At 42.2% G+C, this 12,188-nt stretch overlaps 1 protein-coding gene across 3 annotated transcripts; it reads left to right on the top strand.

The window, feature by feature from the left end:
- Positions 1-3,613: 3,613 nt before the first annotated feature.
- hpcal1 (hippocalcin-like 1) lies at positions 3,614-11,907 on the top strand. Of its 3 annotated transcripts, none has more exons than XM_029002548.1 (4): positions 3,614-3,700; positions 7,590-7,997; positions 10,669-10,774; positions 11,057-11,907. In XM_029002548.1, the coding sequence occupies exons 1-4, from the start codon at positions 3,650-3,652 to the stop codon at positions 11,152-11,154; spliced, it is 663 nt and encodes a 220-aa protein (XP_028858381.1). In that variant the 5' UTR covers positions 3,614-3,649; the 3' UTR covers positions 11,155-11,907. The 3 variants fall into 3 exon arrangements, with proteins under 3 accessions (XP_028858381.1, XP_028858382.1, XP_028858383.1); XM_029002549.1 differs by having other exon boundaries at positions 3,652-3,904; XM_029002550.1 differs by lacking the exon at positions 3,614-3,700 and adding an exon at positions 4,547-4,910.
- The last annotated feature ends 281 nt before the right edge of the window (positions 11,908-12,188 follow it).

The following is a 12,188-nucleotide window of genomic DNA, read 5'->3' as shown; positions in this document are numbered from 1 at the left end:
AAAAAAAAAAACCTGTGGCTGCTGGTCCCTTTTTTTTGGTTCCTGGGGATGAAGACTAGCAGCAGTAATCTGCCATTAGCTGCATGTCAAGACGCTGTCATCTTCGGTAATGTCTGTTGCAAGGGACTTGCTGTCCTCCTGCAGAGACAGATGCTGTTGCATGTTATCGGGTTTCCATCTGTGAAAGTCCAGATACAATCTTAAGATGGTATCTGATGCTTAACCCCTTCACAGGCTAGGAACCATCACCACAGACAGCTCCCTGTTAATAATTGAGTAAATCCAGTTTATTAGTTTATTAAGGCATTAATAATATTAGTTCTGTGTTTGTGGAAGGAAAGTCTTGTTAGGAGCTAAGCAAGCCTTGTTGATAAATGTGTTCTGTGGCTGTGCACCACTAGACCTACTGAACAGCCGAGAGAGCTGTCCAGTAGGACAGATAGAGACATGGAAAAGATCATTCTCTGGTCTCTGTGGCGCAATCAGTTAGAATATTCGGCTGTTAATTGAAAGGATGGTGGTTCAAGCCCACCCATTGGAAGGTTGCAGTGCCACTATGCCAAGGTGCCACTGAGGTGCCACTGAACAAAGCGCCATGAAAGGTGCCCAGGGGACAGTATGTCCACTTACAGATGGGGGATTCAAACCCGTGACACTTCTAGTGATGAGGCTAATGCACTACATGCTGCACTAAGTCCTTGAAGAGATTAATTATTATTGAAGTTGAAGCTTAATCAAAAGCTGCTGGCTACCAGATGAGTACATAGTAAATGTTCACGTAATGCAATACACTGAACACACACATACACAATCCCCCCCTGTCCCCAGCCCCTGTCCCCCCACAGAAAAATAAATAAATAAATAAATATTCGATTTGAAATTCAGCATGTCAGGTAATTATGCAAAATGTAGCCTAAATATGCAGGTAAAACCTTATAAAAGACTTTAAACCATCTAATCACCACATGCTACCATGAAGAATGAAGGTAGACTTTGTTCAGGACATTTGTGTTGCTTCCAACCTTTGTACATTTCATGGTGAGCTCACCGTACGTCTCCTTCGCTGATGTGAGACTGGTGCGGACATCTCCTTTAGGAACACTACTATCATGGATGAAGCACGTAGCCGATTGTAGCCGGAATTCCAACAGCTAGACTCATTCCTGTTTAAATATTACATAACATAAGTTAGTCAGGTTTTCATATTAGTTTACCTTAGACAGACAGACTTTGTAATTGCAAACAGACTATTAAAAATTACTTATTTTTATAACAAATTTTTATAACGAGTACTCTCCACCCTGAAGAAAATACACATATTCTCTGGATGACGTATGAGCAGGGCCCAGATAATGCTGGTGAACAAGCAAGGCAAGCTAGACACAAAAACACAAAGACCTTCATGTCATGATATGCCAAAAACAAACACAATAAAATGTGATGCGACTCTGAGGTTTGGCCAGCGGTGAGTTTGCAGCACCATCCTTATGACCTGCAAGACAGCGCCCCCTACAGCATGGTATGCACAAAGCAGCCGCTGTGTAACAGGAGTGTGTGCGTTGCTGTCAGCATGGCAGGCAGTATCTTCAGCCAAGGTTAGATATGTGTTGGTGGCAGAAGATGGGCATTAATCTGAAAGTCTAAACATTGTGGAGAACCTACCCCTTTCCTCCTCTTGTGGAGAACCTGCCCCTCTCCTCCTCCCTTTACTCTGTTTTATTATCTCATGTCTTCCTGACCAGTCTTCCCCCATATATAATATTTGTGTGTGTGGCGACATGGCGTATTGCAGCCGCAATAAAGAGTTCTCATCAAATGGCAAACCTACATGTGTGGAGCCAAACTCCAGAAAAACTAGGCTCTAGACTCTTGACTCAGATGTATCCTGAAAATAGAAATTTGAAGGATATAATTGCAGAAGCTGCTGGAAAGTGGTGTCGTCTTCATTTTTACACTATCTCTAAGAACTTGAACTGAGATGAACCGTTGTTGTGCCGGACAGGCTATGATTTGCCTTGCCTTTATCATGCTTGGTTTAAAATGTACAAACCACACCCTGCATCGCAGCGTAGCCTGATGGATAGAATATATTTTCTATATATATTCTAACCAATGTTCTATATAAAGTAATAAAATCGTCCGTCATTATCAATCATGATGTTTTTTTCAATGGTTTTCTAAACTCAGAACAAATACAATATAGACCTGTACTGTACATCAGGCAGTCAGTTTAGGTTTCAAACACAAAAATCTACCAACATGCACGTCGTTAAAAAGTGCAAAATTGGGAAGTGTTGGGAAAATGTATTCCATTACAGATTACAGAATACATGCCTCAAAATGTATTTTGTAACACATTCCGTTAAGTTAATCAATGGGAGTAATGTATTCTGAATACTTTGGATTACTTAATATATTGTCATGCTTTTACAACTACATAAATCTAGCAATCACAGATAATAAAAAGCCCTGTTTTTCCCCAACCATTTCTTTATTTATAAAGCTGAAAAGTGGAAAACAAACATAAAATGTGCCATTGAAAAGTAATTACTGTTATGGTCACCAACATATTCCATCACTTAGTTAAAATAAAAAGTAGCCTTGCACAAGAAAAATTACCCTCTTTTTGACTAGGACCGTACCTTCCTCGCGGCGGAAACTCTCCGAGTGGCGAGGTTAAACCGGGTGATGGCGTGTCACCTTACACACACACTCAGTCCATGTGCACTGTAACAGTATAAAGAGCATGGTGCAATAGTGATTTAAATCATATTTATTTACAACTTCAGGGGTAGCATGGATTTATGTGCGCTGAAACAGCGCAAACTTGAGGGACTGCGCATGCGCAGATCCGCTAGGTAGCACAACTCGATAGGCAGCATGTTCGACAGAACACCTGTGTTATGCGTGGAATTACAAAAATTAGAGAGGAGATAGAGAGGGGATAGCCTAACTTTTGAAACAGGAAAAGACCGCCGTGTAATCCATTTATTAAAAAAAAGTAACTGTATTCTGATTATCACTCATTTAAACTGTAACGAAATACAGTTTCTCATATTGTGTATTCTAAATACGTAACGCCGGTACATGTATTCCATTACTCCTCAACACTGAAAATTACGTTTAGTGTACTCCTTCCCAAGGTTTTTTCCATTTTGTTCCCCCTTTATGTGACTTCTCTAGGGATTCGTGTCCTTGTGTCCGGAGAGTGGGTGTCATCCGTAGTGGTTGTTAAACCCACTGAGACATACCACTTTACGACGATACTGCTTTACAAAATAAAATTGTTGTACTGCGTCGATAGTTCGACATTTTCCCTTCGCCCGAGCAGCGTTGCTTCCGAGCCGTGAGGAAGTTTTTTTAGCTGAAGGCTTTACGGACGCGTCAATTCCGCGTCCTAGAGGGAGGGGACGCCGTGTCTCCCAAATCTGGTAATTTCAAAAGAACATTTACCCCGCTCGTGTTTGGAGAATTCAACATAATTGTCACCATGCACTGGCGTATTGTTTTCGCCCCACAGAAGTTCACTGCCTACTTAAGTCGTGAAATGGGCATCATTTTGAACCCGCGCCCACCCCAGAAAAATGATTTGGACTCGTCCGTTGACGGCGGAGCTGGAGTGTCTGGCTGCCGTGGCTCCTCCGGAGTGATGCGGGTTCGGCATCCCGGAGATGATGGAGGGAACTTTCGTGGCTTTTTGGTGAATGTTGCCGCTAAATCATTCGCGAACTCGTGTGAAAGTTTGTCTGCGACAGTTTTCCAGTTATTAATGTTAGTCGCACTTTGCGCATCCAGAATGCAGCTGCGAGTGCGTAGTTTAGAGAAATAATAAAAATAATAAAAACTGGTGAAGGTTTCGCTTTTACCGACCGGACTAGATCACGCAGTCGTCTACCCGTCTACAGTAAGTTTTTTTTAAGCTGATTTGGGACCAGTTTTAAATAAAATAGTATTTACCATGACGATAAACGTTAATGATCTTCGTCATTTGTTTATTTCGGTAAATTTCGTCCCGCGGTTTATGTGTCGGTGCGTGAAGATGAAATTGGTGGATGGTTTAATAATAATGAGGTAACTGTTCACGAGGTTTTATACACGGACACGGCGGAAATATGTCACACTCCACGGCCATACTGGTTGGTTAATTGTTAGAAAAATGTATTGTCTGCATGGATGGGAGGGTGGGGTCACACTGTCAAACACATTTCTATTCTTCTGTAAAGTGGCCGATTTGACATAAGGCCACGTGGCGGATGTGGTTTATAATAACATGGTCATCCTGTGGTTTTTCGGTTCTGTTTCACGTTCGTGTCTTCACCCCATGTACGTTTACGGTACAGGCCGAAAGCTTTGTGATATTAATGAGCGATGCGCTGCCATGTAACGTTTCGAGGTGTGGAGTAGCCGATGCATTTAATGTCCGAGTTTTAGCGAACTTACCAAAGCCCTTGACTCATATCTATGGCATCACAGATTCATTTTTTGGAAATAACTCTTCCACACCCTCCCAGCTCATTTTCAAGCATGCAGAGTAAAAGTCAATGTACTATAACCTGTATATCTTATATTCTTATTGTCACATTGTGTAAAATGTCACCAAATTACAACCCAGAGGCTGGGCCCGGACGTCTGGCCTGTACTGTACTTATGGCATTTTGGCAGACGTCCTCATCCACTCTGGCCTCCAGTCGGGATGAAGTGTGGCAGGAAGTGGGAGTAGAACCTGTGACTTTTGGGCCAGTCTGGTTCATAGATGAGTGCGTTGCCCACTGGGCCAGACAAGTTGGTCCAAACAGAAGCGTGAGGTGCCATGTGGGGTTTTCAGACGCTCGTGATCGACGCATTTTCCTTTTCTTCAGGGATTCGATCCGGTGAAGTGGCAATTCGGCGGAGAAAGCGTTGCAGGGCCGGTAACGTTCCCAGATGCTGGTTGTCTCGGTCGGGCCTTGTGTTGTAATCGCCGGTGTGTTTGGGGATCGCTCCTCGCGGCGGCCATGCTGTGTAAAGGAGCCTAATTCTGACAGGCGGCGGGCATAATGGAGCGAACGGCGCTATGAATTGAAATGAGGCAGTTGGTGTGTACGGATGCACCTTTACACGTAATACATGATCCAGATGACAGTGCACACACACACAAACACACACACACACACACACACACACCAGGATATTTCTTGGTGAACATGTGGCAAGTGTAACTGGGAAAGAGTCGTCAGAGTGGATCGAAGTTGAAGCGTCTGGGACCGTGGGGAGTTTGAGGAATTTGGTGGCTGTGTGTAAAATAACGGTCCCGTTAGTCTGGCCAGAGGGGAAATGTGGAAAACAGTGGTCTGTGTGCGTGTGTGTGTGTGTGTGTGTGTGTGTGTGTGTGAGCCAGTGGGAGAAAGCCTGGGTCTGGAACATTTGTTAATATAATTGGCAGCGGCCAATGAAATTATGAAATCTACAGACATAGGAAGCATTTGGGGAGCTGAATTGCGTGGAGCTGTAATGTCTGCGGACTGAAAGCATGGGGGAGTGTTAATAGGATCCTGTTGGCCTGGAGGTTAACATCCCCTAAGCTCCTTTTCAGACAAAATAAAACAAAATCAGAACAATATAACTCTGGGTTTGAAATCATGGGTTTGATTTGTCTGAAAATCATTTTTGTGGTAAACCTCATCTGAAATGCTGCAACGCTCCTTCTTCCTCTCGACAAAATGACCGCCACAGCTGAATTTGCTCATAAAATTCCAGCTTGGCACATACCTAGAGCCCACCTATATAAATATGGTTCCAGAGTTCCCAAGCTTCCAAGGGTTTTATGGACTGCATGGCCCCACACTGGAGACGCGGGGGCAAATAGCGTGAGCATAACATAATTATTTATAACGCAAAAGGAATGGCACACAACGGCACACCTTTTTTATTTGCCTTCACCCATATGCTCATGCACACCAAAAACCAGCAGAATAATAAGGACCAGATTTCCACAGAATTATAAGTTGTGAACAGTTTCTACGTTTATTAGAAGGAATACACCGCCGCCCTATGCCTTCTGCAGTGGCCTATCGACATAAATTACCGTTAAAAATCTACAAAACAAAACAAATGGCTACGTAAAATTTATTGTGATCGCCACTGCAGTGAAAAAAAAAGGAAACGTCATAAAGAAATCACGTAAATGGTTATCTGTAAAGGCTATTATACTGATATATTATACTTTTTAATGTTTCAGACCCTGTCTCAACGCTTTCGCGAATCAGTATGAGTATCTGAAAAAAGGTGGATGCCGAACCCCTCGGGGCCGAGGAAGGGTCAGCACCCTCCTACCGCAGATCTCTCGTCACCCCTCGCTCTCCAGCACTGCTCCACCGGTACCAGCAGCTCTCAAGACTTGTCGTCCATTACACACAGTTGTTGCTATTGGTCAAAGTTTAAATGAAAATGTAAAAAAGTTTCAATTGAAAAACATTACTTGAAAAAAGGTCTTAGCCAGAAAGGGAGGGTGCTTGTGAAATGTAGCCAAGACGTTCTAATTAGAACCATGTGGAACCATTATGCAGTCAGCTGTCTGTCCAATACATTCGGTTTTATTTGTCATCCTTTCATCTCATTTTAAGGAACGTATGGTTCTCCGTCACACAGCCGTTTTTTCCACCACAGGCTTTACTCTGTTTCTTCCCTTCTTACCCGACGGGACGTGTGTCAATGGAAGTTTTCTGGCCCGCAGTAATGACACCGTTTCCCAGCGGTGGGGTGGTGCCAGGGTTGTGGTTGCACCATCTCCTTGCCAGGCAGCAAAGAGGGAAAAGGAGCCCATCTACTGTATGAGGGATGAAAAATAGCTCCTGGAACTCTGGAAAGTGTAAAATATACACACAAGGATGACAGATACCAGAGCAGGGGGGCGATTTGACAGGTTTGTGTCACAAAGATAGAAAGAAAGAGTGGTAGTTTATGTAATAAATCCTTAATAAATATGTCATAGATATTCCATGCCATGTTTACCATGTAGTTTGACTACAAATTGTTAATAAAAAACAGTCTGCTGACTGGCATAACTTGGCTAGGTGGACGCTAATTGGACAAAATCAGTACACCTCTTCCTTGTGGTACAGCCTATTTTAAATCTTAAATTGCTCTATTTCATTATGGCTTCCCCCCTGAATCTAGGAAAGATGCTGTTTCAGCCCCTGCCTGAGGGAGCAGTAGGTGCAGGAGAGCCACTGACGGCGATGGGGATCGACGATGTGTTGGGGGAGGGGCGCGATTAATGCCATGCCCATAAAGCGCGTATCGCAAAAGTACTGAAAATACTCCGGAACTCAGTACTACTGTACGGAGTTCACAATCATCTTAAAATATGTGTATTCCACACAAATCTTTGCTGGGTGGTAACCCTGCACATCCTTAGCGTATCCCTCTGAAACCCCTGATGCTTTCCCGGGTTGTGAAGGTACAGGCGTTCCCAGGCTTGTGTACCCACCCTAAACAGGGCCTTACCGCCTGGTTGCCGTGGATACCCGGTTCCGTAATCTCCTGTGCAGGTAATTGTTTGTTTTTGAGCCCAGATCTCGTTGAAATAGAATCATGTCATTCTTTTCCAGGAACATTTGAACATTTATGAGTGTTGCATCATGGGTAAACAAAACAGTAAACTACGGCCAGAAGTGCTGAATGATCTACGGGAGAACACAGAGTTCACCGACCATGAGCTACAGGAGTGGTACCGCGGCTTCCTCAAGGACTGTCCCACCGGCCACCTCACCGTGGACGAGTTCAAGAGGATCTACGCCAACTTCTTCCCGTACGGCGATGCCTCCAAGTTTGCCGAGCACGTTTTCCGCACGTTTGACACCAACGGGGACTCCACCATTGACTTCCGGGAGTTCATCATCGCGCTCAGCGTCACATCACGTGGAGGCCTGGAGCAGAAGCTGCGGTGGGCCTTCAGCATGTACGATCTGGACGGCAATGGATACATCAGCCGAGCGGAGATGCTGGAGATCGTACAGGTGTGTTCCCAATAACAGAAGAACTGTATAGCAGCTCCTCGGAAGCGAAAGTGATCGTCATTGTGAATGTCACAGCATGGTGACAGACGAAATGTGTCGTCTGCATTTAACCCATCACCCATGTCTCTGTGGTGCTATCGGTTAGCACCTTTGGTTGTTAACCGAAAGGTTGGTGGTTCAAGCCCGCTGAGAGACGAAATATGTCTTTGTTGGGGCAGTGGTGGCCTAGCGGTTAAGGAAGCGGCCCCGTAATCAGAAGTTTGCCGGTTCGAATCCCGATCCTTCAAGGTGCCACTGAGCAAAGCACCGTCCCCACACACTGCTCCTCTGGTGCCTTTCTTGGCTGCCCTTTGCTCAACAAGTGTGATGGTTAATAGCAGAGGACACATTTCACCATGTCACTGTGTGCTGGGCTGCAGTGTTAGTGAGCAGTGAAAAGGGGACGGTTTTCCGATCACATGTCCACCTCCTTACCCGCTAGGCTACCACTGCCCCAATGTTATGGGTGTTATGGGTTCACAGAGGTCCAAGTCTTTCTACTTTATTTTCAGCCAACAAAACAAGCTGCCATGTAAGGGCAGTGGGCAATATAGCCTAGTGGGTAAAACCCTATGAACCTGAAGACCCCGGTTCAAACCCCACTTACTACTGATTGTAAGTCGCTCTGGATAAGGGTGACTGATAAATGCCGTAAAGGTGTAAGTGTAAATTTCCTGATCAATTAATCAGTCACACAACTAATTAGTCAGTCTGTTTATATAGTGCCTTTCATACAAATACTTACCTTATATTGGCGCCATTTGGTAATTTATTCTACCCCACAAGTGTAAGATGGTTTTACTGTGAAAAACAGTCAGTAATTAAGTGAGCAAAAAGAATGACCAGATGGAATAATTAAGGTGCAGGGGTTCTGTAAGCTCGACTTTTTGATGAGTGCCGTGTCAGCCGCAGTCTTGTCCGCACTTGGCCAAGATTACATTTGGTGTTTATAGACCCATATAAACAACGACATCTTCAGCAGCGTTGTCCATTCATCTTGCGCACAATTTGTCTGCAGCCTTCCGCAGTAAACATCAGTAACGGGGCTGTGCACTGGGTCATAAACCTTGAATGAAACACCTCGTCTCATTGGAGAATCAGGCGTGCGTAAGCGCGGACCACTCTGAGGAACGGGACCAATCCCTCAGCTTGAATCTAAACTCACTCAGAATTTATAGTTTTGTTAATGTGGCCAGTACACCATTAATTCAGGGTGACAAATGTGTACAAATAGATGAATCCGTAATCCTGCAAGACGAATTGTTACAGTGCTCGGTCCTTTTCAACCTTATTTGGCTTTTTAGTTTAAAATCTACATTTTACTCTCTCTTCACCACCAGTCCTGATTAATCATAGAATGATAATAATTCTTGTCATTATCAAAAAACATGAATAGTTCTTATTATTTATTATCAGGCTGAGAGAAATGTGCTACATATTGGTCTGATTTTAGAAATGTCTTACTGTTCATTTAGGGTTTGGCCAACAAGGTTTCCTTGTGGCCACACAGTAATGAACATTCATTTAGTGATTTCCATCTCTTGTTAGATTTTGGTGTGCATGCATGGAACATTTCTCTTTATACTGCAAAGACTGTTTGGCATTTAGCATGTGATGGTCTTGCAACAACAACATTGTGATGTCCATACTGGACCTGGACCTTCCTTTGTTCAAGCTCAGAAATTTCAGGTTTGAATACACCACCTAATTCCTGAGGATTTAGTGACTCTAAACTTTTGTGGTTTCTTTAGCTTTCCCAGATTATATGAAGCTATTTTTTCGACCATGTGTAATGTAGAATAGGGAAACACCTTTTCCCCCAACACAGATTGGGATTGCCTGTATTTGCTCTTCCAGGCATTGTGGCCATAGCAGCCTGGTCCACATCAATATTGTCTTAGCCGAATATGTGGCGATAAAGCCAACCTGAATAAACAGATGTCCTTGTTCAAGTGCCTCGTGACCATATGTTGCTGCTTAAAAGCAGCGTTTTCTATAAGGACATGACAGGAGAGTGCTGATAAGCCTCTCGTGGAGCATGCCCCAGGAAAAGAGAGCATTCATTCGTGCCTCCGTCACTCGTTCTACTGAAAGCATTCAGCTGCACAGCCACGTAAGCTTGATAGCGAAGCTCTGATTACTCGTTTAAAAGAATAAGAAAAGGCCCAGTGCTCGAATACCAATAAATGGCGCTAAATACAATATTTTGTTTAGAGGGTTTAAAGTTGACCAGACTGAAATGGATATACATTTATCAATGTTACATCACTTAATGATAGATTAGATCAGGAAATTGATCTATTATTTTTATTTAACAGCCTACCTTATCACCATTCTTCTCAAATAAAATATTTTTCTCTATAAAAGCATTTGGTCTACAAAAATTAGTTTTGAAATTGAGTTGTTGGACATTACTTTGTATAACACAGTTGAAATACATTAAAATGTAGTTAGTGAGGTTGTCAGTCAATTAAATTAATCGTAAAAATTGTAAAAGCTAAATTTTACGACTAACCAATTATTTTTCTTAAAACTAGACACCCTGGAGACAGGAGTTTTTTTAAATGTCTCTCAGCCACATGTGATTTTTTTAAAATTAAAATTCTGTGAATGTAATTTCTCTTTTAAACAGGCAATATACAAAATGGTGTCTTCAGTGATGAAGATGCCAGAGGATGAATCTACTCCTGAGAAACGCACTGACAAGATTTTTAAACAGATGGACACAGACAATGATGGTAAATTTTTCATTTACAGAAGTAGGAGCTCAGCTTCCAAACATTAAAAACCGTAATAATGTGGAGTCTGTACACTGATTATTAAATGGCACTCAAATTAGATGGCTAATATTCTTTTGTTACTAAGAAAAAAAAAACAGAACATTTTAAATGTAGAGACAAATAATTAGACCGGGGCAAAACCTCAATATCTTCTAAAATGCATTTTTTTTCTTATGTATTTGTGTCTGGGTTCAGGAAAATATTCATCATTCCTAAAATATTTTTCTTACTTACCCACAGGCCGGCTGTCCCTAGAAGAGTTCATCAAAGGCGCCAAGAGTGACCCTTCCATAGTCAGGCTCCTACAGTCTGACCAGGGTAATTCACACCAGTTTTGAGTAAGAAAGTTTTGAGTGATGAATAAGAAAACTTTGTAATATTTAACACTTGTTAAGTGGATGAACCAAAATATGTATTATTCTGCTTCGTCATGAATATCTGTAATTCACAAAATGCTTTAAGGACACTGGCCCTTCTTTTTCTCATTGTATAAACCGATTTAAACAATTTAGATTTGCTGGTATGACTAAAACAAGAAAATCTGCAATTTACAAAGAAATGTCTTAACCATAAAGCTGCCATATCATATAAGCATGAGTGGAACTTGTTAAATTACAGCAGGACATGTGCATCCTCACTATTGTACCACACAGTCATGTTATAAATGTATTCATTTAACTTCTTGTACTAACTGTTCTTAAACAAGGGCCCTGGAAGCGGCCCCATAATCAGAAGGTGCCACTGAGGTGCAGTCCCCACACACTGCTCCCTGGGCGCCCGTCATGGCTGCCCACTGCTCAGCAAGGGTGATGGTTAAAAACAGAGGACACATTTTGTTGTGTCACCGTGTGCTGTGATGCAGTGTCTCGCAATGACAATCACTTCACTATCACTGATTCACAATGTATGTGTTAATGACGTAATATTTGAAAACTACATTTATAAAGCTAATTTTGTGTAGTGCCATAAAGCTTTGTACAGGATCTATGAAGGATTACATATGCATGTAACTGTGTGTAACTACGTATAAGTAAACTCTTAAGAGATCAGTATGTGTCAACAAAAAAAACAAACTATATATTTGAAAAAAAAAAAAATATGAAGAAACTACTAATAAATTTGAGTCAGTGTCCTTTTTTTATTTACCAAAAACATTGCATTCACACAGTCACAACAAATTTGTGTAAGAAAAATCTACACAGAGACTCCTGTCCTGAACATAAAAGTGTAACAGGACTACAGATTTAATGACATTCTTTGTAGGGCAGTAAAATTGAATTTATATATATATATATATATATATCAAAAGAGAACACACACACAAAAAACAATAATTTTGGAGCCACTGTGACTGACAGATGAAACAGCACAC

This window comes from Denticeps clupeoides, chromosome 14, assembly GCF_900700375.1.
Source record: "Denticeps clupeoides chromosome 14, fDenClu1.1, whole genome shotgun sequence".
Lineage (NCBI taxonomy): Eukaryota > Metazoa > Chordata > Actinopteri > Clupeiformes > Denticipitidae > Denticeps > Denticeps clupeoides.
This window is presented reverse-complemented; position numbering and strand designations above follow the sequence as displayed.